We start from the raw sequence: 26,661 nt of genomic DNA on the forward strand, positions 1-26,661 counted from the left end.
TGACTGGACCTAATGGTCAGGGGTCCCTTTACTTTTATCTATGCTACTTCAACAGTCATGGCTTCCCCCCAAAGATTCCTGGGAACTGTAGGTTGTTATGGGTGCTGAGAGTTGATAGGAGACTTTTACCTATGCCACTTCAACAGTCATTTTTTTAGTTAAGTTTCATTTAGTTAAGTAGATAAATAGCGGGAAGGTAAACGGCGTTTCCGTGTGCTGCTCTGGTTTGCCAAAGCAGCTTAGTCATGGTGGCCACATGACCCGGGAGATGTACACCGGCTCCCTCGGCCAATAAAGCGAAATGAGCGCCGCAACACCAGAGTCGGCCATGACTGGACCTAATGATCAGGGGTCCCTTTACTTTTACCTATGCCACTTCAACAGTCATGGCTTCCCCCCAAAGATTCCTGGGAACTGTAGATTGTTATGGGTGCTGAGAGTTGATAGGAGACCCCTGGTTCCTTCACAGAGCTATGCTTCCCATAGTGGTTTAATAATCAGTCCCTCTTCCCTGGGAACTCTGCATGGCTTAATCATGCTTGAATCAGACCTAGGAAAGGTAACATTTTTATACAGCTATATTATATGGAGATGATGCATTTATGTGTATGTGAGCTGTACATCTCTGACTTGCATTTTCTTTACCGACAGAAACATACGAAGATTTCGACTCCAGAGTGATTGAGGTAAGCGCTGCAAAACATCTGCAGGGATTCGCACCTTAAACACAAAATGCTTCTGGTCTTACCATCCTTTGACTATAACTCACTGGTAATGGGAGCTGGGGAATTCTGAAGTAGCGTTAGTACAGCTGCGGAGAAAAGTGTGCTATTCCTTTGGCTCTGCCACAGCGCCCAGTTCAAAGGACTCTTGGATAGAGTTCAAAGGCTGCAAAGCTGCAAAGGCAACCATTAGGTTAGCCACTAGAATTATAGAATTCTGGGGTTGGAAGGGACCCGAGAGTCATCTGGTCCAAGTTTGAGAGAAAACAGAGGGTTTTCTGCAAATGTTTTTTTCTAATTTGTGTTCTTTTACCCCGGTAACGAAGCCATGAACAAAACAACTTTTGACCCTCTGCTCTTGGAAAAAGCAATAAGTAGCTTGGAATCCATCCCACCTTTCTTTTGCCTTGTTTGCATAGGTGTATTAGCCCTGCAGGCCTCTCTGCCTGGCTCTGTGGACTCTCTTCAAACCACATCTCTTTGCCAGCCATGCCCCTCTCTTATGCCCATCACTGACCCACCTTCACACCCGCCTTTGAAAAATAGGGTGATTATATATTGACTTTTTACAAACTATGCATTTGGAGGGTTTTATTTTCACTTCCCTTTCCTGGTGTTTCATATCTTCCTGACGGACCCGCCTTTCACGTTCAGAAATGCCGGTGTAATTTTTTAAAAAAACTTTCAATGAGTGACCACTTGCCCCTGTTCAAATGCCAAAACATTGCTTTTGTGTGCCATCTAATCGTTCTTTTGCCCAGAGCCAGGATTCGATTTGTATGTGTAATCTGTGGGGATTTGCTGTTAGTCACAGCTCCTTTATGATGTAAGGGTAAAGGGACCCCTGACCATTAGGTCCAGTCGTGGCCGACTCTGGGGTTGCGACGCTCATCTTGCTTTATTGGCCGAGGGAGCCAGCGTACAGCTTCCAGGTCATGTGGCCAGCATGACTAAGCCGCTTCTGGTGAACCAGAGCAGCGCACGGAAACGCCGTTTACCTTCCCGCTGGAGCGGTACCTATTTATCTACTTGCACTTTGATGTGCTTTCGAACTGCTAGGTTGGCAGGAGCAGGGACCGAGCAACGGGAGCTCACCCCACCACGGGGATTCAAACCGTCGACCTTCTGATTGGGAAGTCCTAGGTTCTGTGGTTTAACCCTCAGCACCACCTGTGTCCCTCTGTATGATGTACTTGTTAGCAAACGTGTACATCATAGCTGTACTCCTAAAAAAATACGCTGTGTGAGGGTGTTCCTATTGCCACTAGCTCATAGCTTAGTATTAGTGAAGATACTCATATTCTGCATTTCAGATTTCGTAAAACATTTTGCAGCCTTTCTGAACCTGCTTTCTTTTCCATCGCCTCTTCAGAATGTATGTTGAGATTTCTCTTTTGAGAGCAGCTTGAAATTGCATCCCATACGCAATTAACTTTTGTGCTGAGGTCAGCAGATTGTTGAACCCAGGCTTAGAGCGTTTTCAATCGCGTGCCAGTTTTCGCTTATCGTTACTGGGAGGAAAGCCGAGGTGCTCACCGAAGGCACCTAGCAACAACTCAGATCACAATTCCACGTGGGCTGAAATTTGAATTTCAAAGCAGCATGAGTATCCTCCGGCAGCGTTTCAATTATTTCTGGGGTGGGCAGATGGAGGAATTGCAATAAGTGGCATGCAGGGTGCTAAAGGAGGCCTGGCACCTTAGTTGCACTTTCAGTTCTGTAACTACAGCGTAATGTGCTGCACTTGGTTCTTGATAGAGCTGGTGGAGTGAGTAGAACTGATTGCCACCAGTAGGCTGGCTTGGGGTGGAGACTCACACAAGAAGTGCCTACTGGATCAGGCCCGGGGGCCTGTCTAGCTCACCATCCTGTTCTCTTAGTGGCCAACCTGTAGGAAGCATGAAGGCAGGACCAGAGTGCAGCAGCACTCGCCCCTCCTGCAGTTTTCAGCAGCTGGTTAAGGTAAAGGGACCCCTGAGCATTAGGTCCAGTCGTGGCCAACTCTGGGGTTGCGGCGCTCATCTCGCTTTATTGGCCGAGGGAGCCAGCGTACAGCTTCCGGGTCATGTGGCCAGCATGACTAAGCCGCTTCTGGAGAACCAGAACAGCGCACGGAAATGCCGTTTACCTTCCCGCTATTTATCTACTTAACTAAATGAAACTTAACTAAAGAAACATTGCCACATAAAAATCAGCTGCTAAAAAATATAAGGCAAGTAAAGGACTAAATCCAAGCATCCTCGAAAGATCAGGAAGCAAAATAATTAAAAATGAAAATGAGATAAAAAATATAAATTTCACCTTTTTTAAAAAAACAAACACACACCTGATTCACAATGAAGCAAAAGAAAATCAATTCTTCTTCACCACCATACATCAATCAATCAATCATCCCATTATCTTGTGGCTATCAGGAATGTAGATAGAGACAACAGTTAATGTTGCCTTGTCCTGTGTGTGGTGTGTGAACTTCCTGTCCAGGGTACAATTCAACACATCCTTAACCTCCTTTCTTGCCATTTTGTTGACTTTAATGTTACGCAGGTGTAACATTACTGAGGCCCAATGTGTGGGGTGGTATTGCAACTAAGTTTTACTTGGCATAGACCTGTTGGCAAGTACAGTCTCAAAAAGTAACATTTCTAAAACCCTCAGTACCATCTTTCACACAGAAGTGTGTTGTCAGTCACACTAAGCAATTTTTCTTTCTTTTTTCCTGTGTAAAAACATTTTAACTTACATGTTTCCTTAGGGGCAACTCGAAACATCAGTTCTGAAAACACTGTGGGTAAAACGACCCACAGAAAAATGCAGGAAAATATATATATCTATACGGTATCGCAAACAACGAATTCAGGCGTCAATCAAAAAGGAATCGAGGAATAATAATTACATTCCCATCTTTGGGGGGGGGGTTGGTTGAGGGTGTATCTCAGAAGAACAAATCCATTCACAAAAATTTATCCTGTTAATAATTTCTGGTGAAATCTGAATTCATTTATCTGCCCACTTATCCCTTCCTGACCAGGCAAATAGGTGAAATGGACTGGAAGTTGTGGACTCCCCTTCCTCAGAGGTTGGATGGGCATCTCTCATGGATGCTTTAACTGAGATTCCTGCATTGCAGGGGGTTGAGCTGGATGACCTTGAGGGGTCCCTTCCAACTCTGCGATTCTATGAAACCGCTGTGATGTTAACATATGAGAGTGCTGGAGGTGAAATAGTTAAACAGGTTACCCAATCAGAACCCGGGGGTGGAGTCAGAGGGACTATAAAACCAGCTCTGGAAGGGGCAAAGGGGGGAGTTTGTTGGGAGTTGGGTGGTTGGTTGGAGTGGGAGTGAATTGGGATAGAGTCTGAGGGTAGGTTGAGTTAGTGTAGTGAAATAAGCTGAGTCAGGAGCAGTTAGGAGCTAGGAAGACAAGTACAGTGGTACCTCTGGTTACGTACTTAATTTGTTCCGGAGGTCCGTTCTTAACCTGAAACTGTTCTTAACCTGAAGCACCACTTTAGCTAATGGGGCCTCCCGCTGCCGCCACACGATTTCTGTTCTCATCCTGAAGCAAAGTTCTTAACCCAAGGTACTATTTCCGGGTTAGCGGAGTCTGTAACCTGAAGTGTGTGTAACCCCAAGCGTATGTAACTCGAGGTACCACTGTAAATATCTGAGAGGTGGTTTAGTGAGTGAGAGCAGGTAGCGGAAGTTATAGGTCTGGATAGGCACCCCATGATTGTAATGGACCGATACCGTTTATGAAACCACTCGCTTGTTAAACTGCAATCAATAAACAGAAGTTTATGTTCCAGTTTAACTCTGACTGGACTCAGTATTGTACCAGGTAGGGCCTGGGTGGTGGCAGCGAAAAATAAAGTGGTGGCACAGGGATCAATAGAAAGTGAAACGTCCGGGGACCCTGTATGATCGCCACAACCGCTGAAATTGGCATGCCTCCTTCAGCCTAAGAGTGGGAGCAGCTTATAAAGAAATTTATTTTGACATGGAGGGAGCTTTAGCAGAAAGATGAGGGGAAGCGAGGGGGGAGGAGTTCATGTTCAGTCCTTAATCCCTCAGGCAACTAAGCAAGCTGCTACATTTTCCTCCCCAGAGGTTTTAGAATAGCAAGTCGCTTCCAAAAGAGAAGGGCTATGTTGTGCAAGCTGCTCAGGGCCACAGATCGTTTATTGCGGATCTGCTCTAACTCAGTCGTTATGAAGTACTTTGAGATCTAATTGCCTCTGATGGGCAGTGAAACCTCCCCTTTTTTGTTTTGTTTTATATACCTGTAGAGAATCATATTTTTATTGCAACTGTAAAGCTGGGTTTTATTTTCCACCCTTAAAAAAAAAAATACAAGACATCTCGGGCTGAGACGCTTCAGTTTTAAGATTACTGTGTGATTCTCTCCCAGTAATAAAGAAGGGTGAGTAATGGAAAGTGACAGGTTCCCAAATACAAAGGGAGTGAGCAGCAGGCGTACAGTAATACAAGGATCTAGTCAACTGCATGTGCCATTCTTTTTATGTTTTAATCGCAGAAAGAAATCCAGTGCTGTCTCTAGAGAGGCGTCAGATCCATTGCCGACGATAAATAAGTATCTGAGCATCCATTTCTGATTAGAGAGGAGCAGCACAGGAAGTTTAGCGAGTTTAGGCAATCGGTCCATCTAAATCAGTATTATCTACACTGCCTGGCAGGGAAAGAGCATCTGCTTTGCATGCAGAAGATCCCAGGAATGTCCAGGGTGAGGAATTAACTCTTTGTTGTCAAAAGCACACTTGCAAGTTAGGAAAAGGTCCTACGACGTCTCTCAGCTACTCCTAGGTGTGCACCTGATGAGGCAATTGCCGCAACAGAGAGGTTCGGTCGCTGAACTCGCCAGTGTCAAAGCAATGATTCTTCAACATCAACTTCGTTGAACGGGTCATGTTGTGCGGGTGCCTGATTATCGTCTTCCAAAGCAACTTGGGTTACATATGCTTCAGGTTACAGACTCCGCTAACCCAGAAATAATACCTCAGGTTAAGAACTTTGCTTCAGGATAAGAACAGAAATCACACGGCGGCAGCAGCAGGAGGCCCCATTAGCTAAAGTGGTGCTTCAGGTTAAGAACAGTTTCAGGTTAAGAATGGACCTCCAGAATGAATTAAGTATGTAACGAGAGGTACCACTGTACTCTATTCTGAACTTAAAAATGGAAAGCAAAATACTGGTGGTCAACAGAAGAGGTTTAAATACGAATCTAATCTTTAAAAATGTAGTATCAACACCGACAATTGGGAAACACTGGCCTGCAAGCATTCCAACAGCCTTTTACCAAAGGTGCCATGGACTTTGAAGAGGCAGGAACTTGGGGCGAAAAGGAGAAACGAGCTAAGATGAAGGCACGCTTGGCAAACCCTCACCGTCATCTATCGTATTTTTTGCCCTATAGGGCGCACCGGCCCATAGGACGCATCTAGATTTGGGGGGGAATAAAGGGGGGGAATAATTTGCCCCCCCCAGGCAGGGGGCTGGGGCGGGGGAAGTCCGAGCATCCCCCACCCCAGCCCCCAGAACAGGCAGCTCTCCGCAAGCTGTTGGAGGCCAGTTGGAAGTCGCGCCGGGCTCCCACAGCTTGCGGAGAGCTGCACAAAGCCCGCTCTGGGAGCATGCAGGGCTGGGCGAGGAGGAAGCCCAAGCTTCCCCCGTTCCCAGCCTCCAGAACAGGTCCCAAAGCGATCCCGAAGTTGCGCACAGCTTCGCGATCGCTCTGGGAGCATGCGGGGCTGGGCAAGGGGGAAGCCCGCCACCAGCCTCCAAACCACGTCGGGAGACAGCGGGATGGCATGCTGCACCTCCCCGCTGTCCCCCGAGCTTGCGGGGCTGGCGGCAGGGAGAAGCGGGCTTCCCCCCGCCGCCAGCCTCCAAACCACATCGGGAAACAGCGGGATGGCGGCGTGCGCCTCCCCGCTGTCCCCCGAGCTTGTGGGGCTGGCGGTGGGGCTCTCCTGAAGCCTGGAGAGCGAGAGGGGTCGGTGCGCACTGACCCCTCTCACTCTCCAGGTTCAGTGAAAGCCTGCATTCGCCCCATAGGACGCACACACATTTCCCCTTCATTTTTGGAGGGGGAAAAAGTGCGTCCTATAGGGCGAAAAATACGGTACTTCTGCCAGAAAATCTATGTCTCCACTGTGGAAGGACGTGTGGATCCAGAATTGGCCTCCACAGTCACTTACGGACTCACTGTTAAAACCGTGTTTATGGAAGACAATCTTACTTGACTATGAGGGATCACCAAAGGAAAAGAAGGTGGTCCTGGGAGGCAGTGGAACAGGAGGGCTAGGAGAGACCCTGGTCTGAAATTCTGCAGAGTTGCTACCAATCAGTTTAGAGTCCAGGGGTCTGCAACCTTTAAGACAAAAAGAGCCACTTGGACCCATTTCCGAAGGGGGAAAAAACTGGGAGCCGCAAAACCGGGAAGGTGACGTCGGGACGGTGCGTGACTAACGCACGCACCGCCCCCATGCGACATCACAGCCAGTTCAGTGCCCGCCACAGTGGGGAGTGTCGGGGCACACAATGCGCCTCCTCCCCTCACTAGTATCCGCCCCGGAGCCTTTTACAAAGGTGTAAAAGAGCCACATGCGGCTCTGGAGCCGCGGGTTGCAGACCCCTGGTTTAGACAGTACTGACCTAGGTTAACCACTGTATAAGGCAGTTCCCTATGGATCATAGGGTGAAGAGGAGGACGGCCCCTTCGTGGAGCTACAGGGCACATTGGTGAGGAGCCATGGCAGTTAAACAGCTCTGAAACTAGTCGGCACACATATTTAGTTTTCATCATGATTGTTTATTTCGTTTATGAATCGCTTCCCGTGAAACACCTCAAAGTGATTTTACGGTGCAATAAAATCCGATAGAAAGCCATTTCTTAAATAAAAAACCATTGCCACAGTTAAAGCCATTGCATATATGAAAACAGTTTCAAATCCAATGCAGGTAGAGAGTGAGATTTTAAAAATCTCCACTTAAGAGGCTTGTTGGAAAAAGAAGGACTTCAGGGGGCCTCTCTGATGTGTAAACGGGAAGGAGGGCTTAAGAATAGGTGCTGTCACGCTAAAGACCCAATTCCTACATCATAAAGGAAGGATGAGGCGGTATCTGCAGGAGGTCCTCTCCTGCAGAGCACAGCTGTTGGTTGGGAATATAATAAATGAGACATTTCTTTCGGTATTTTTGTCCCAAGCTGTAGCAGCACCATTAGCCTAGCTTGGTAGCTAAATGACACATGTGGACATGTTCTCAGCAGAAGTTTGGAGGATGATATGGAGCAACATGCACACATTTCTTTCCAGCAAGCATCCTGTCCTTGGAAGATGGATGTGATCAGGAAACCTTGTGGCAAATTATGCAAGCCTCTTGTTCTGTTTAGACACCTTCCCAGTTGCGAAGTGGCAGTTCCAGTGCACCTACGAGACTCCTTCCTCCACCCTCACGGGCTTTGAGATTTAAGTTTAAAATTTCACACCAAGCAAACTAGATTATATTAAGTTAATAAAGAGAGCTGTAATGCACTGCGCTGTCTTGCCACCCTGCCCCAATGGCAATTTCGTTAGATTTAAATAGGTGCGGCAGGGCTTTTAAGAACGGCAGGGGGCATGTAAGTTTCCTCGGGTTCCTACGCTATTGGCAGGCAAAGCATTATGTTTCAAATGCCTTGGGAACAAGACATTCGCCATAGGCTGCAGCGGGTAATTAAGAATCCTCCACAGTAACCCAAACTTCTGCAGTAAATGTGTGCTCTGTGCTCTAGGTTTCAGATAATGCATATGATAAGGTGGTAGGAGTTTGCACACAGTTATCTGGGGTGTGGAGGAGGCTTCCTTCTCAACTTGCTTGCCTCCATTTCTGTTAGCAAGGGAAGGGGAGCACACCAGGGTGCTTGAATTTTGGCCTACGCTAATCAGCGTTTCCCTGAAAATTAATTATACCGTAGAAGAAACCCCTTTGTGAACAAAGATGCCAAAGCAGCATTACTAGTGTTTTATGAACAAAGAATCCTAATGCTATCCTTCTGTAAACACTGATTAGCACGTCTAGCTCGTGCAAGAAGATATTAATATTTGCATGCAGGGTTGGTTGTCGTCGCTGGCGTCTTGTTACGTTTTAAACAGCGGCATGAACTCTTCTCTAATTTGTACCATCAGGTTTTTCTCATTTGTGGCCCAGTGCGTGTGGCATTCGCCCTTGAGCCCCTAAAATATGACTCGGCCACAAACGTCCTCGCCCACCCTTGTGCCCATGACATAAAAGTAGTGCTTGTTGGTGGCTTGCAAAATTGCAGAGCTAGCGATTTTAAACAGCAGCTGAGCGAGAGTAGCATACTTTAATGAATAGTAAGTGAGCCAGTGTGTGGAAGGAAAGCACAAAGAAGTCCCTTGGGATTTTGCTCAAAGGCAAATGAAAGGAGAGTATCCTAAGGACCTGGAGGTATGTTGAGCAATTAAGCAACTGTCCTCTTAGCAATGACAAATTTTGAAGCTGGCATTTCCTTGGCAGCTGGGCTTATCTGCTGTTCTACAAAAGCATTTGGTGACCGCTAGCCACGATGGTTATGTTTTACCTCCCCTGTTGAAGGCAGTACAGGTGACTCCCCGTTTGGGCTCTGGGGAGGGTCTCCTCGCTCCCCAGAGGTGCCACAGAGCTTTCTTGAGGCTCTTCAGGTCTCTCCCCCCACCCCGCCAATTTCCTGTGCATATGCACAGTTTTGTTCGGTTTTTTACTTTTTTCATTGTGTAGCGTTTATTTGAATAGTCAACCACTTCTTCTTCTTCTTCTTCTTCTTCTTCTTCTTCTTCTTCTTCTTCTTCTTCTTCTTCTTCCTTCTTTGGCGATCACTCGTAGCTGAGTAAGATTGTCTTCCATAAAAACGGTTTCAACAATGAGTCCGTAAGTGGCTGTGGAGGCCAATTCTGGATCCACACGTCCTTCCACAGTGGGGACATTGGTTCCCAGGCGAGAGTTGATCATGGTGTGGATTTGCCAAGCATGCCTTCCTCTTAGCATTTCTCTCCCTTGCGTCCTGAGTTCAAGTGTCTTCAAAGCCTATGACACCTTTGGTAAAGGCTGTTCTCCAACTGGAGCGCTCGCAGGCCAGTGTTTCCCAGTTGTCAGTGGTTATACTACATTTTTTAAGATTTGCCTTGAGACAGTCTTTAAACCTCTTTTGTTGACCACCAGCATTACGCTTTCCATTTTTAAGTTTGGAGTGGAGTAGTTGCCTTGGAAGACGATCATCAGGCATCCGCACAATCCAACGAAGTTGATGTTGAAGAATCATTGCTTCAACACTGGTGATCTTTGCTTCTTCCAGTACACTGGCATTAGTTCGCCTGTCTTTCCAAGTGATGTTTAGTGCCTGCCCTACCCCCAACACAAGGAGGAAGAGAAGGAGTATTTTAGGGATCCTTGTCCGCATTCATGTCACCATCATCTGATTCTGTCCCAATCAGAATGATATTTGTAGAGACCACCACAATTTCATCTCAGTGTTGTAATTTAACACTAAGACACTGTTAGGACTAAAAAACAAAAACTTTCAAACATCATAGCCAACCAGGCCACATTTGCCTATGATTTCACTGATGTAAAACCACATTAGCACTTCAGTAGCTACCAAGCCGTCCTTATGGCTTCCTTGACAGCGGGCTGTTTGACTGCATGCTCTTCAGCAATCCTTTCATGCCATCAGTAGCCTTAGGAGTTTCAGCAGGAGTTGAGGAAGCCAGTACCAAAAAGTGGCCAGGCCAGGCTTTGAATAAGTGATAGCAGCAGAGACAAGCTTGGGCCCTTGGGTGATGATGGCCATCACCAGCTTCTGCGCGGCCTGCACCGTCCCGAGAGCAAGTCCTGTGCATGTGCACAGTTGCGGGTGAATTGAAGACATGTAATTGGGTGGATGCCTGTATGTCCCTGAACGCCACTTGCTTGGAATCATAAATGGAGAGAATTCTGTTGCACTCAGGTCTTGTTTTAGGGCTTTGCATAGGTCACTGTGAGAACAGGATACTGGACTAGATAGGCCTTTGGTCTAATCCAGCAGGGCTCTTTTTATATTCGTATGCTGTAGTTGCTGCTACTATTACATTTATAGCCCACTTTCGCCTCCAGGTCCCAGGGCAGGTCACAACACTTCAAACGAATTACAGTCATGGGAATAGGATGGGTCCGGAAAACCCCTATCTTGAGGAGCTAAGCGTTCACTCCCTTGGCCATGTTTTGAGATTTTGGGTCTTCTCTCTAATGAAACTTCCATTTGTGCAGAGGGTCTGGGGTGTGTGTGTGTGTGTGTTCGTGTTCGTGTTCGTGTTCTTTGATTTTGCCAAATCTTGAAGGCTTACTGCTGGTGGGAACATCTGAAGGGCAGAACAGCATGTTACAGGAGAAATGGGAATAATGCTAAAAATGAATTCAAGCAGAACCCGCAAATGGAGATTTTCCCTCTGCAGGCTGTCTGCATGGAGGTGGGAGCTGGGAATCAATTTTGGGGTATGCTTTGATTCCAAACTGTGCCTGCAGATGGACAACTTCAAAGGGGTGCACTGTCAGCTCCAAACAGCTGTGTGTGTGTGTGTGTGTGTGTGAGAGAGAGAGAGAGAGAGAGAGAGAGGGAGGGAGGGAGGGAGGGAGGTCTGGTGCTTTTGCTAGAGCTAAATACGTGAGCCACAGCTAAATCAAGAATTTGGGCTGAGCCTGAAGTGCGGAAGGTGCTGATTTGTTGGCTGAATGCTCAGTAGTTGTACCAGGCATGCCCAATCCAAAGGAAGCATTCTGCTGACCGATCACAGGCGCTGACCGATCACAGGTGCTGATGGTGCCACCCTGTTTGGTTCCTCTGTGGATCCTAAAAGACCTAAACATTCCTGGCTTAAACTCCAGAGACTCTGATTAGTTGATAATAAAACCTTCTGTTCAGATCCCTCCATTACTCTTTTCCATTGTTTAAAATGGGAGACTGAACATGCCAAAGTTTATTGAAGGTGATAACACGAAGCGGCACTTAACCTGCTTATTAGTGTCAGTGAAAGCTATAACCTGCATTTTCATAATCATTCCTGCCTGCTTCCCCTAATTAAATATAGATTTCTCCCCATGTTCTCCAGAAGGTGGAATAAAATAGTTTGAGCAGTAACCTTAAAGTAACCTTTTGCCATCCAGGGATGTCCCTTTTATAAACCTTGTTTCTCCCTTCACATTTCTGCAGTGCTGGTAAATTAAACCGTTTGCCAGTGTTTTTTCAACTTGGGTCTCCAGCTGTTTTTTGTCATAACAGGACAGCCATGCCAGAGCCGCTATCATAGAATCGTAGACTTGGAAGGAGCCACAAGGGTCATTTATTCCAACCTCCTGCAATGCAGAAATCTTTCACCCAACATGGGGCTCAGACCCATAACCCTGGGATTAAGAGTCTCATGCTTTACTGACTGAGCTATCCATCCTTCTGCCTCTTCTTCACACCGTGAGACATTAAAGAACCCTTAGGCTATATTTGCTGAGTTTAAAGCATGGCACCTGTTAAGAGAAAGAAGAAGAGAGTCGCCAACCAACACCATTTACTGTTGACTCTGGGAGCCCTTCTGTCAGGATCTGTGAACCACAGTGCCAAATAGCATATGGCCTGCATCGCCTTCCTGGTGTGTGGCTCTCCTGTCAAAGGAGGAGGAGGAGGAGGTGGAGGATAATAATAATAATAATAATAATAATAATAATAATAATAATAATAATAATAGTAATAATAATAATAAATTTATATGCCGCCCATCTGGCTGGGCTTCCACAGCCACTCTGGGCGGCTTCCAACAAAATATTAAAATACCAAAATGCATCAAACATTAAAAGCTTCCCTAAACAGGGCTGCCTTCAGATGTCTTCTAAAAGTCTGGTAGTTGTTGTTCTCTTTGACATCTGGTGGGAGGGCATTCCACAAGGTGGGTGCCACTACTGAGAAAGCCCTCCGCCTGGTTTCCTGTAACTTGGCTTCTTCAGTGAGGGAACTGCCAGAAGGCCCTCAGCGCTGGACCTCAGCGTCCGGGCAGAACAATGGGGGTGGAGACGCTCCTTCAGATATACTGGGCCAAGGCGGTTTAGGGTTTTAAAGGTCAGCACCAGCACTTTGAATTGTGCTCGGAAACGTACTGGGAGCCAATGTAGGTCTTTCAAGACCGGTGTTATATGGTCTCGGCGGCCGCTCCCAGTCACCAGTCTGGCTGCTGCATTCTGGATTAGCTGTAGTTTCCGGGTCACCTTTAAAGGTAGCCCCACGTACAGCGCATTGCAGTAGTCCAAGCGGGAGAAAACTAGAGCATGCACCACTCTGGCGAGGCAGTCTGCGGGCAGATGGGGTCTCAGCCTGCGCACCAGATGGAGCTAGTAAACAGCTGCCCTGGACACAGAATTGACCTGTGCCTCCATGGACAGCTGTGAGTCCAAAATGACTCCCAGGCTTTTTTTGGTCAGCAGGCTGAGCAGTTGTGGCATGATTAAATGTGTATTAATATTTTGTGTGTGTGTGTGTTTCTTCTCGCCCACCCCCCTTTTCACAGCTCGACTAAGGTTGTTACACCACACAGCACCATACTTAGAATTCATTGACTTGTAGAGTTGGAAGGGATCTCAAGGGTCATCTAGCCCAACCCCCTACAATGCAGGAATCTGTGGCCCAACATGGGTCTCGAACCCACAACCCTGAGATTAAGAATCTCGTGATAACAGCTGAGCTAGGTACCAAATGAAACCCATATAGAAAGGAGACAGTTTGGTTTTCCTTCAGCTGACAGACCCTAGCAATGCGCATGTTATCCTCACCCCCTTTTTTTAAAAAAGAAAAACCATAGCTTATACTTACATAGGCAGCTGTCATAAGAACATAAGCCAGCTTCCTGTTCTCGCAGTGCCCGTGGGAAGCTCACGCAGGACCCGAGTGCGAGAGCACACTCCCCACTTTTCACAAGCAGCAACTGGCATTCAGATGCAGACTGCATCCCACAGCTGATATTTTCCTGTACACCAACTTCGTATTCTTCATATGACAATATATGTGAATGAGAATATATATCTGTACAAGTTGCAAAATTGATATTGCTTTGCAGTGGGGCATTTTGGCTGCTTTTGTCTACTCCAGAATGAGAGGGGGGGAGGAAATTCTGCCGGAGCTCAGTAGGTAAAAAAAAATTGCATTGTTTGATGTCAGGACAGTTGATGTAGTAACAGTCCATGGCTGCCTGTGCACATTATCAAGCTTGAAAGGCCTTTACAGAGTTTTAAGAGAGATGTGATGGGTCTGATTGTGATGGGTGACTGGGCACATTTCCCTTCAGAGCTGCACAGAAACAGCTGACAGGAGTAATTTTGTGTGTATGTGGTTTTTCCCCTCCAGTAGCCTGACTCACTTTCATGTGCTGCTGTTGCCACCTTCTGGAAAAAAGGAGGAAGCCTCGTTTTCCTGGATTTGGTAGTAAGGAAACCCTACTTAAGAGGAAATCTGGCCAGTGGTTAAGAGATCAAGAGCGAGCCTTGGAATCTGATCCTCACAGCTGACATAAATTCTTCCTCATCTGCCATAACTGTGGCTAACAGCAGGCAGCTGGACCTCTTAACTAGGGTTTCCTAACCTTCAAACTGGTTGACATGAAAAACTTGCTTAGCGTTAACCGTGATTGACAGTGTCGCTTCCAAAATCTGTATTAGGGCAAATCCTTTTATTAGCGTAACCAGAATGTTGCAGAATAACGTGCAAGGTTTTGAGTTCTACAGAGTTCTTCTTTTGGCTAGATGGTAAGCAAAGCAAGGGGGAAGTGGCCGATGCTGAAATTGTGGAGTTTGCATCCCAAGGGCTGTGATTGACTAAATGCAATGTTGGAAAGAGATAGACGGTGTTCGTATGAGGTTCTGTTAGGTGCTATGCAGGCTTCTGGATGGACCTGCAGAAGCTGAGCAGGAGGAACAAACAGCTGTTGTTTCCAAGGATCAGTCAAAGGTTGATTCCCCCAGCCCTATATTTGAAAATATAAAAATCTAGCTGTTGGCCATGTCTGCTTCAATTCTTAGGTTGTACACATAGGTTTTTTGGTAGGATGAGAAGTAAAGAGAAACCAGGCTGCTTGTGTTATTGTAGAAACTAGGTAGTTTTTATCTTGTTGCAGTTGCTATTGTGGAGTTATTGATGTAACCCTTGACTATGCCTTGAGTTGGGGGGGCAGGTTTCATGCTGGAGAGCCTGTGATCCTCTGTCCTGCCCCCAGTCTCCTTTTGCTGTTCCCAATCTCTTAGCCAGCTTTAGGAAATCGAGAGCAGTACTCTTTTGCAGCGACCCAGGTTTGCAGAGAGCGGATTTTCAAAAAGCTCATTTTTCTTGCCTTGGGGGTTGTTTTCCTCCCATAAATCAGCCCGTGAACTTCAGGTATCCACCAGTAAACACTTAAGAAATAAAGGAGAAAAGCTTTCATAGTAATAAAACCCAGACTTCCCATGGATCTGGGTTTGTCCAGATAGCTTATCGGGAGAGCCAAATGCAGACTCTCCAGTAGCAGAGTACTTGTTGATTCAGCTGTGCTCCTGTTGAAACAGCACCGGTGATGCATGGATCCCATTGGCAAAGTTCAGCAGATAATATCTGCTGAAATCCTCCCTCGGGTTGATCTTTTCCTTTACTTTTTCCTCCCTCCAGCAGCTACAAAAAATGCACATGCAGCCTGCTTCATATCAGTGCATACATTTAGGCGTGGTGCCCTGTTACGGCATCTCTAGGCAGTGCAGAATCCTAGAAACACATTGTCATCAAGAACGCTTCCGATGTGCCGTGTTTTGAGGGGGAGGTGTTAACTTTATGGATACGGTTGCTGGGTGCTGGATGAAGCTCAGGGTTTGGTTTGTTTAATTCAGCTAGGAAACATGTCTATTTAATCTGAATGGTTCAGCAAGTGCTCCTTCCAGTTCCATTGCACAAAGGCTGGTATTGGAAACTGTGCATTGCTGGCGAGTATTCATTTCTGAAGCAGAGAAGGTCCTAGCATCCAGATCTGCAAGAAGCAAAGCATGTCTTAACACTTGAAAATAGATGGGTAGTGTTATAGCTATCGGGTGGTTGCTCGAGAGCAATCAGGCAAGATGCCTCACTGGTCTGTTCTAAAGCTTTATTATTGGTGCTAAAAACTTTTCCAATTCAGAGCGCCTCTATTCCATGTCTTGCTCACTCGCTAGCAGAATCTGAGAGTGGGTGGTCCTTAAATCTTCCCCAGCAGAGTAGTCTCTTGACCCCCAGCCTACGCCTCCCCTCTCTGCATGAAATCCTACTGCGCAATGAAGGCTTGGGCAAAGGGGGACCTCCCTGCTTTGCTCAAGCAAGGTGTCCTGGCACCGCCTAGCATCCTCCGAGCGCTGCATCTCCTCCCCACTAGAGGCATGGCTTCCTTCCTCCGCTGAGGAAGTGCTGCTTCCCACGATTTTTTGGGGCTCTCTGTAATCCATCCGCCTTTCCCCCCCTCACCCCTGAGCCGATGGCAGTTCCCTGACAGGTAGTAACAGTGAGGTTCTTCATTTCCTTCAGTTGGTGAGAGGGTAGTGACCATTTTGGTTCATGAAAGATACTAGCAGCCTCATATCTACCATTGCTTGGGAATTCAAAGAAACACAAAAATCAGCGCAGTTCTGAAATTGGTGGTTAAAATCGGTGCAGTTTTGAAAGGTTCGGCCTGCCATCTTGGTTTACAGTGGGGCCCACTTGTATCTAAATATAGAGGGGAAACCTGCTGCTTTATCTCAGGAACCAAAATTCTCAAGAAGTGTCCTAATACTTAGCCAACAAGCAGCCAACTTTCCAAAATATATAGCAGATGTGCTGTGCTGCCAATTTCTCTTCGTTATTTTTAAGCTCATACATGAATGAATCTTGGGGAAGGGGGAAAATGAGTGGGTGGTATTCAGCTAGGTTTGACAAAGGTTGGCCCATTGACATTAATAAACATTAATAACAGGTCCATTAATTTCAGCGGATCTACTCTTAGTAAGACTTCGCTGAATGCCACCCAGTATATAATGATTATATGGGGAAGCAAAATATGCAGCCAAAGTATTAACACTGCTCAGAAAACCAATACGCAACTTAATTTTTACAAACAATAATTACGGCGTGCAAAACTTTTAACTATTATGCAAGTCTGCTTTTATAGTCCAACCTAGTTAAAGGCTTTGCTGTGTTCCAACCATATTATAACTTATCCTAAATATTAAGGAAAGAGAAAACAAACAACATGATCGCTACTTGCCCAAGCAAAGATTCAAAGGAACCCGTTTCTGTGAGTTCGGAGAAGAGCTAAGAGATGAATGCAAGATGCTACAAGTAATCCAGGTGGAATCCTGTGCACAATCCTTATTAAGGGGGAAAGGTTGGAAAACTGAAATTGTGAGTGTAAACCTCACCTGGCAACAAGCAAAAGCCAGAAGCCAAAATCTCTTCCAGGTTGCTTACAGGCCAAAGCCCCAAAGGACTGGTTTGTAGGAGAATGGCTACAAACAGCTTCAGAACTTGAAGGGACGGGTTCAAAGCAAGACATCGTTTCATCTAGCAAAAAGATGTCAGAACAAGCCAACCTTGATCAGAAAAGCTTGGAGCTAAGCAAAACGACAGACAGACAGACATGCGCTCTGGGATCAGTGATGAAGGGTGGCATATAAAATCTAAATAAATACGTTGTCTTTGTTGTTCTGGAAATCTGGTGCCAGTTCTCTAACTCCCATCAGTTGCATTTTAGCACACAAGTCTTAGCCGCTGCCGATTCAAGCAGAATCTGTTCTGCCAACTGAAAAATAAATAAATTGAGATCTCCTCCCTCAAATGACACAGCACGTTAACCTGTCGCTGGGAGAGCACTCTAGGAACATGTCAACTTAGAAAGCAAAATAGAGCAGGGTTTGATGTCTCGCCGCATTATTGTTTTTATCCTGCACAGTGATATTTCTTTAGCACACTGATTAGAAATGAAGTGTGAAGTTTGAGTGAAGTACTGCAGGGAAGAGAGCTTCAAATGTCTCGCGTCTGGTTTCTTAACCAAGCAGACGCCTTAGCAAAGAGAAGTTATGGCTAACCATTGAACCGGCCTCACAGAAATCAAACAAAGGGCATCCACCAGCCTGCTCTCCTGCCCGTACATGCAGGCAGGGTCCTGGATGACTTTAAAAAAGAGTAAGAAGAATTCTGTGTTGCATTTAGTCTCAGTTCCTCAAGTGGAATCCTGCAGCCCTTATAAGTTGTGCAGCTGAACAGATCTGATTGTTTTCCCTTGCTTTGTTTCATTCTGAACTGATATGTTGGCGACCATGAAAAGAGGTGTGTTGATGCAGAGATACGTTAAAGGGGGTGCGTGGATGGGCACAGAAACTCTCCATGGATGGTAAAAGAGCCAGACACGTCCATTCATATAATTTATTCTTATGCCTCCATTCCACAAGATGGTATCCGAAGGGGTTTACAGCATCAAATGGACAACCGTTCCCAGGTAACACTATACACTGGTAGCACTATGCAAATAAAAGTTTTATTTGGCTGGGGCGGATGGGGTCTGGAGGGCCCCAGATTCCTGCATCCCTGGTTTAAACTAACCTAGTCATTTAATCTTAAAAAGCAGAGACATCACCTTGCCAACAAAGGTCCGTATAGTTAAAGCTATGGTTTTCCCAGTAGTGATGTATGGAAGTGAGAGCTGGACCATAAAGAAGGCTGATCACCAAAGAATTTATGCTTTTGAATTATGGTGCTGGAGGAGACTCTTGAGAGTCCCATGGACTGCAAGAAGATCAAACCTATCCATTCTGAAGGAAATCAGCCCTGAGTGCTCACTGGAAGGACAGATCGTGAAGCTGAGGCTCCAATACTTTGGCCACCTCATGAGAAGAGAAGACTCCCTGGAAAAGAACCTGATGTTGGGAAAGATGGAGGGCACAAGGAGAAGGGGACAGCAGAGGACGAGATGGTTGGACAGTGTTCTCGAAGCTACCAGCATGAGTTTGACCAAACTGCGGGAGGCAGTGGAAGACAGGAGTGCCTGGCATGCTCTGGTCCATTGGGTCACGAAGAGCCAGACACGACTAAACGACTAAGCAACAATCATTTAACACCAATAAGGAGAGAGAAACAAGGCCTAACATGGAAATAAAATGCAATGCACACAAGGCCAAATAGATCTCCATACCATTTTAGGAAGGCAGCATAGGAGTCTCCCATCTGCCTGTGCTCCCCACACACCCACCCCCTCAGAAAATGACAGTGCTCCCAACAACCCACCCATATCAAGAGAACTGTCAAAATGATGAATCTTGATTTGCAAAGAGGCAGCATCCATCAGAACAGACTTGCCGCAAACATCCTCTTTTTATTTTAACTTATCAACAATCTTAAACTTTGCCTGCATTTTCTCTCTCTCTCTCTTTCAGTTGAAAAATGTATTTAATATGACAGCCAAGGAAGGAAGGAGAAAATCTGTCAGTGCCCTGGTGGTGGTTGGAAATGGAAATGGAATTGCTGGTAAGTGAGCACTTCATTCTCAGGGGGCAGCTTTTGTTCATTTTATAACCGTAGCAACCCACTATTTTTCTATAACTTCTTTTCAGTTGCATTTCTGTTTCTTTGGTGTGTGCGTCTCCATCCAGGGTTTGTGCTCTGTGTTGGCCGCAGCCCTTGAATGTGTGCTTTTGTCTATCATCTTCCGTATCTCATGCCCAAGTTATTTTCGATCTTCATCACCCCAGGGGTGGAAGAGGGAGAATTTCTGCAAGGGTGGAAGGAGATAGAACACAGTATTGCCTGAAGCGTGGAAAGGCCACGGAACTGGTCAGGAGAGGAGGGTTTTGCCCCCGAGTGGAAGGCTGCTTCCTGTCCTCTGACTCGAAAGGACACTTCGGCCTTTGCAACGCACAAAGTTTGGCTGCCCCTGTTTAAAAAGGCTGCTGGTAAGGGGGCTTTTTCCTGACTGTCAGCAATTTTCTTTGAAACATTGTTAAATACGAACTTAGCAAGGAAATAACACTTCTCTTGCAGCAGCTTCTAAAATACACCATCAGACACCAATTTATTTTTCCTCGGAGAGTAAGAATCCAATGCTGTTGCCAAGATTACAGGCCAGCAGCAAAGCCACCCTCATTGGCTGTGTTCTCGGGATGTAGATTAATACAGGGTCCTTTGCTTTTAATTTGCAGAGGTTGGATGGCCATGTGTCATGGATGCTTTAGTTGGGATTCCTTCGTCGCAGGAGGTCTCTTCCAACACCACAATTCTATAATTACGCTCTGTGGTTCCCGGTGGCACTCTGTTCCATGAAAGCCAAGACTTGTGCCGTTTAATTTCACGGAAAGTAGATTGATCAAGGAGCCAAGGGCACATTTAGTAAGGTTTTTTTTTGCTGAAAGCTGGCAAGCCGTTCCACAGACGGAAGGGAGAGGTGAAGACTTTCGTAACTGCCATCTGATTCCTTGAGCACATTTCTGGACGATTTTAGTGTCCTTTGGGGGGAAGCCAAGCTGAAAATGCAAAAGCACTTCAGGACCACCACTTGCCTCGGTGGGGAAAAGTGCGTAGCTATGAGGAGGCCTCCTTGTTCGCAAGTGCTTTGCAGATTTCCACATGCGGCATTTGTCTACTAACCAATCTACCAATCTGTTTGCACCCCTCAGGATTTGCACTGGGAAAAGCAACGGACAGGATGATTGCATTGAGGAAAGTATGTCCTTTTAAAAGTAATAATAATAATAATGATGATGTGGGGATGCGGGTGGTGCTGTGTGTTAAACCACAGAGCCTAGGACTTGCCGATCAGAAGGTCAGCGGTTCGAATCCCCACAACGGGGTGAGCTCCCATTGCTCGGTCCCTGCTCCTGCCAACCTAGCAGTTCAAAAGCACATCAAAGTGCAAGTAGATCAATAGGTACCACTCCGGTGGGAAGGTAAACGGCGTTTCCGTGCACTGCTCTGGTTCACCAGAAGCGGCTTAGTCATGCTGGCCACATGACCCGGAAGCTGTACGCCGGCTCCCTCAGCCAATGAAGCAAGATGAGCGTCGCAACCCCAGAGTCGGTCACAACTGGACCTAATATCAGGGGTCCTTTACCTTTAATAATAATAATAATAATAATTTATTATTTATATCCTGCCCATCTGGCTGGGTTTCCCCAGCCACTCTGGGCGGCTTCCAACAGAATATTACATTAGTCTATTAAACATTAAAAGCTTCCCTAAACAGGGCTGCCTTCAGATGTCTTCCTTCAAATCTGGTCTTCCTTTACTTGGTATTTATGCATAAAATGCACACAGTGCCGTGGTTCTGTCCTGGCATGAGAACATACTGGGGGGGACAGAATGTAGCTCAGTGATGGGAGCGCCTGCACTGCTTGCAGATTTCAATCCCTATCATTTTTAGGTTGGACTGAGAAAGGTTCCCTGCCTGAGGCCCCCTGCCAGTCAGCGTAGATGGCGCTGTAGCTAGATAGACTAATGATCTGACTCGGTAGAAGGCAGATTCCTATGTTCCATGTGAAGAACACTGGAAACTTAGGCCAGCATCAAACCAGTTGGGGATCTGTTGCTCTCTTTTGCCAAAGGAGGGCATAGCTGTGTTGTAGATTGCCTCCCTCCTCCAGTTCCTGCCCTCCCTCCATGTATACAAAAAAAAAAAATTGAGCTTGAGGATCTGCTATCCTTCGGGAGCAGCTTTTCAGGGGCGTGCTGGCAGCCATTGAGGAGAGGAAAAGAAGCGGAATCCCTGTTGGAACTGCAGGATTTTTCCTTTTAGACCTCCAAATAGCTGACATTGCCAGTGTGGGCAGGTAGACTGGCAAGTTTGGTTGGGCATAGTCTGTGGTACTTTATAAAAGCATTTTGATCCCTTTTAATTTATCAAACTAATTACATTTCAGGTCGGTACGTAATTGGCAGAAATAGCTCTTATTTTTATCTTAAATTCGATCTCGCCGTAAAATGGAAACAGTCCTCTGACATAATCATTTCTTAATGAAAAGTGTCTTCTTGGATTTTTCCCCCCTAGGCAAAGAACAGAGCTATCCACTATTTGCACTATATCGAAAGATACGAAGATCACACAAGTAAGTTGCAAGATTTTAGACTCTACCTAAGGTTTTAAAAGCCAGCTAGTTGCATTACTTCTTCTTGTAGAATTGTAGAGTTGGAAGGGACCCCACGGGTCATCTAGACCAACCCCCTGCAATGCAGGAATCGCAGCTAAAGCATCCCTAACAGGCAGCCATCAAAGCTCTGATTAAAAACCTCCGATGAAAAAGAGTCCATCACCCTCCAAGGGAGTCCGTTGCACTGTCAAAAAGCTCTTACCACCAGAAAGTTTCCCCCCATGTTTGGTTGGAACTCCCTTTCTTGTAACTTGAATCCATTGTCTCATGTCCTACTGTTCAGAGCAGAAGATATTTGAAGCCCTTTTGATATTTGAAGATGGCTATCATATCTCCTCTTTTCCCGGCTAAACATACCCACCTCCCTCAACCATTCCTCATAAGGCTTGGTCTCCAGACCCTTGACCATCTTGATTGCCCTCCTCTGCCCACGTTCCAATTTGTCAATATCCCCCTTATTAAATCGCGGTGCCCAGATCTGGACACAGTATTCCAGGCTTGGTCTGACCAAGGCAGAATAGAAAGGGACTGTGACTTCCCCCTGATCCGGACACTAGACTTCTGTTGACGCAGCCTACGTAGCTTACCATTCCTTTAGTCTGCTTGTCTCTAAAGCTCAAGTCCAAAAGTTTGAATGAACATGCGAATCACAGAAGCATAGAGTTGGAAGAGGCACCCCAAGGGTCATCAAGTCCCTTGCGGGAATACTGGTCCAGTTCAGATGCAGCTGTCTCATGTACCATACTCCGAACATTTGGCACTTGAAAGTGAATTGCAGTACTACTTCCAGTATCAGTGGTAGTTTACCTATGAATGCCAGTTGCTGGGGAGTGGGCTGTTGCCCTTAGATCCTCTGTCCATTCTGAGCTAGATGAGCCTTTGGTCCAACCCAGCAGCACTCTCCTTACTGTAACATTTACCTTTTCTTCTAGTTTATCACGATATCGCAAGCACTGTTAAGAAAACAACCATCCGGATGAAGAAGCAGAACAAGGGTAAGTAAAAGCTGCAACTGATGATGATAATTTATTATTTGTACCCTGCCCATCTGTCTGGGTTTCCCCAGCCACTCTGGGCAGCTTCCAACAAAGATTAAAAAGACATTAAAATGTCACACATTAAAAACTTCCCTGAACAGGGCTGCGTTCAGATGTCTTCTAAATGTTAGGTAGTTGTTTATCTCTTTGATATCTGGTGGGAGGACGTTCCACAGGGCGGGCGCCACTACCGAGAAGGCCCTCTGCCTGGTTCCCTGTAACCTCGCTTCTCGCAGTGAGAGAACCGCCAGAAGGCCCTCGGTGCTGGACCTCAGCGTCCGGGCAGAAGGATGGGGGTGGGGTCGCTCCTTCAGGTAGATGCGGAATTTAGAAGTGTTCTCATCCAAATCGGTGTGATCAGTCTTCTTTTCTTAACTCCTTTCCTGTAAAGTGAAACAGTCGCTCTGTCCAGATTGAAGCCCAGCACTCTGTTTTTCAGCATTTCTAATTCCCCCCTCCATAAGTTCAGTGGGCAGGCAGCAGTGCTGAATGCGCAGAACTTAGGTCAGGAGTGCTGTCGCAAGCTGACAAATGGAAGCATTAAGAATTCCCATATGTGGAAGGTCGGGGTGGCAGTGGAAGTTTCATTGCTCATCCTTGCCGATGCCTCGGGCATCATTCTGTTGACTGTGAACTCCTTCACCTGTGCAATGAAACGATTTTTCTCTTGCTGTCTCTTGAACGTTAATTCTGCTCGTGGAAGAAGGAAAGAGGAGAAGGCGCCAAATGCAAGAATATGGAGAACAAACCAGTAAAGCAGGGTTTATTGATCCAATACATTTTTCACTTTTTGGGGTCTTTCTTCTGGCACAACTGATTTAGGTATTTCAGAAATGACCGAAAAATATATCTCACGCCTTCCCAAAATGTGTAGGGTCATACAAATGGAAAGTCACACAAACCACACCAGTGTAGCTCTTGATTGTAAAGTGGGTGCCCCCACTCCTCTTAACCTCACGAAAAAATACTCCAGAGCAAAACACAGCCCTCTTTCCTTTTCAGGGTTGTGTGTCTGTTGTCATTTTGTAAGGGAGCACAGGAAAATGCAGCATGTGACACTGGGTGTGGGATTCAACTTCCCCAAGAATCTCTTTCCCTCCTTTTTTTTTTGCAGGGGAGTAAAAAGCCAAATTCTAATCCTTGCGATTGCAAAAAACAGACTCGTAAGCATCTGAGCACTGCCTGCTGAAACCTCAGATACAAGAGAGGTTGCTAAATAAGATTTCTAGCAGTTGGCCGTGGGTGTAGGGGCAGTTCTTACGGCCTCCCCCAAGACTAGCGAAAGAACCAATTGTGCAAAACGTCCAGTTTGTGTCATTGCCACCAGTTGCAGAATTCAGGTTTTCTTTTTCAAATTCATTTTTATTAAATTTTCCACTTTAACAATCCAATCAAATCACGTTAAATATTCCAAATTATACATATCAAATAATCCAAATAATCTTCCAAATTATAATTTTTTTAATAGGGCTTCCCATGCTTCAAGTTCGGAGGGCTCTGATCACCTCATATCTCTACTACTTTTCATAGTCATTTCCAATGGTTCCTCTAATTCTTTCTGTGGTTAACCTGCAGAATTCAGGTTTTCATGGTGCAGGTGTTGGATTGCCTGGGTAGGAAATTTGCACTGCGTAAGAACGCAAGGCGAGCCTGCTGCATCATGGCAGTGGCCCATCTGAGCCAGCCCCTTTTTCACACGGTTGCCAGTCAGATGCAAGCGGGACCTGAGCATAACAGCACTCGGCTCGCTCATGTTTCTCAGCACCTGGTTTTCAGAGGCATATGACCTCTAACAGTGGAACTATTACAACCCCCCCCCCCCCATGATTAGAAGCCCTTGATAACATGAATGTGTCTAATCGTCTCTTAAAGCCATACAAGTTGGTGGCTGTCACTCCCTCCTGCAATTCCGTATTTCAGCTGTTCGTAATAATAATAATAATAATAAGTTTTATTTATACCCCACCCTACCCAGCCAAGACCGGGCTCAGGGCGGCTAACACCAGGTATAAAAACAATTGATTAAAATACAGCTTAAAAACAAGATTAAAATACAACATTAAAATGCAGCCCCATTGCAGTAGAAACTCAAATCAAAAACTTTTTGAGGATGAAAATGTAAAATCTTTGCCAAGGCCAACTATCCAGACTGGTCCTACGTGGGCCAGAAAAAAGCCAGGGAAGTCCCCAAGTAGGAGTTTCATCACAGAAGGAGAAAGGAAAGAGGGGGAGGGGATCAAGTGAAGAAGTACTTTCTTTTATCAGTGTTTTTAGATGGGTTTGGGTGCAAGAGGAAACCTCAAGTCTCCTTCCTTTCTGAAGCATTACATTGAATTTTCCTTCAGATTTACAATCTGTTACCATTTTAAATGAGAATTCAGGGGGCTGGACTAGATGATCGCTTGAGTCCCTTCCAACTCAACAATTCCATGGTTCTGTGCTGGGGTTTTCGCTTAGAATGACCCAACCCTCTTTAAGTTGTGCTAGTTCATGTGACTCAGGCCAATAAATCTTTAAAAAACCCCAAGTGTGATCTAATGCATTTTATTAAAAAGCCATTAAGACAGCTCTTCGAGATTATTCCAGTCTGCAGGGCAAGCTCGGTGCTCAGTAAATGGAGGAAAGGAAGTCTATTAGCAGGCCACAGGCTTTGCTGTGCTAATATTTCCCTCTTTTTCCCTTCTTTCCACACCCCCCACCCCACCCCTATAATTGAAAAACAAGCGATAGCCATCTAAAGCCATTTGCTCTGCTGTTTTGAGAAAGTATCAATTTCATGCTTGGAGATGGAATCAGGTTTTCGACATAATTACGTCTGAGCGATATCTGAAAGGCTATTTATCAAGAGTTTCATTTGGTAGCGGTCCCACATTTGCCATTTCGGAAGCGCCGCATTTTCCATCCTTGGACTCAAAAACTGCATTTCTGCGGGTTGTGAATTGGCCGGCTTGCACGGTAAACGGTCAGCTGCTGCCCCAGGTTACTTTGCGATAGGAGCTAAATATTTGCACCTGACTGGAGGCAGAGGTGGAGCTAGAGGTTACGGAAAATTATTTTCTTTCTTCAGCACCGGAGGTAAAAAGGTAAAGGGACCCCTGACCATTAGGTCCAGTCGTGACTGACTCTGGGGTTGTGGCACTCATCTCGCTTTACTGGCGGAGGGAGCTGGTGTACAGCTTCCAGGTCATGTGGCCAGCATGACTAAGCCGCTTCTGGCAAATCAGGAGCAACGGGAGCTCACCCCGTCACGGGGATTCGAACCGCCGACCTTCTGATCAGCAAGTCCTAGGCTTTGTGGTTTAACCCACAGTGCCACCCGCGTCCTATTCAGTACCGGAGACATGCATCCAAATTTGTGCATTTGCCGCTTTGTACAGATGTGGCAGGAATGGGGGGGTGGCCCTCCAGATGTTCTCACATTACCAGCCCCAGCCAGTATGGTCACTTGGTAGGAGATGGCAGAGTTCAAGAACATCTGCAAGGCCACAGATTCCCCCCTCTTGGAATGGGGGCTTTGGTGTCCCGTTTACATTGAGCGTGCTCTGTGTGTGCCACTAGGGATTTCCTATTTTCCATTCATAACATGATTCAAATGAAGAGAGCAGTGCAGCCTTCACTCGTGTAGAGATCAGTTGTGCACAGCAGAGAGTCTAGCTGAGATTTGTGCCCAGGATGCATCGTTTTAATGAGACCTTCAGATGTCCTTTAAAGGACCGGACTGTTTTCACAGCCT

At 46.1% G+C, this 26,661-nt stretch overlaps 1 protein-coding gene across 1 annotated transcript in view; it reads left to right on the forward strand.

Moving 5' to 3' along the window:
- The window catches only part of MRPS5 (mitochondrial ribosomal protein S5), a 49,072-nt gene that overhangs the window by 18,737 nt on the left and 3,674 nt on the right, over positions 1-26,661 (forward strand). The window contains exons 5-9 of the mRNA XM_082217804.1: positions 652-686; positions 19,189-19,279; positions 20,425-20,471; positions 21,792-21,849; positions 22,824-22,886. Coding sequence (XP_082073930.1) covers positions 652-686; positions 19,189-19,279; positions 20,425-20,471; positions 21,792-21,849; positions 22,824-22,886 — 294 coding nt within the window. The remainder of the gene's footprint in view (positions 1-651; positions 687-19,188; positions 19,280-20,424; positions 20,472-21,791; positions 21,850-22,823; positions 22,887-26,661) is intronic.

This window comes from Podarcis vaucheri, assembly GCF_965113315.1.
Source record: "Podarcis vaucheri genome assembly, chromosome: 3".
Classification (NCBI taxonomy): domain Eukaryota; kingdom Metazoa; phylum Chordata; class Lepidosauria; order Squamata; family Lacertidae; genus Podarcis; species Podarcis vaucheri.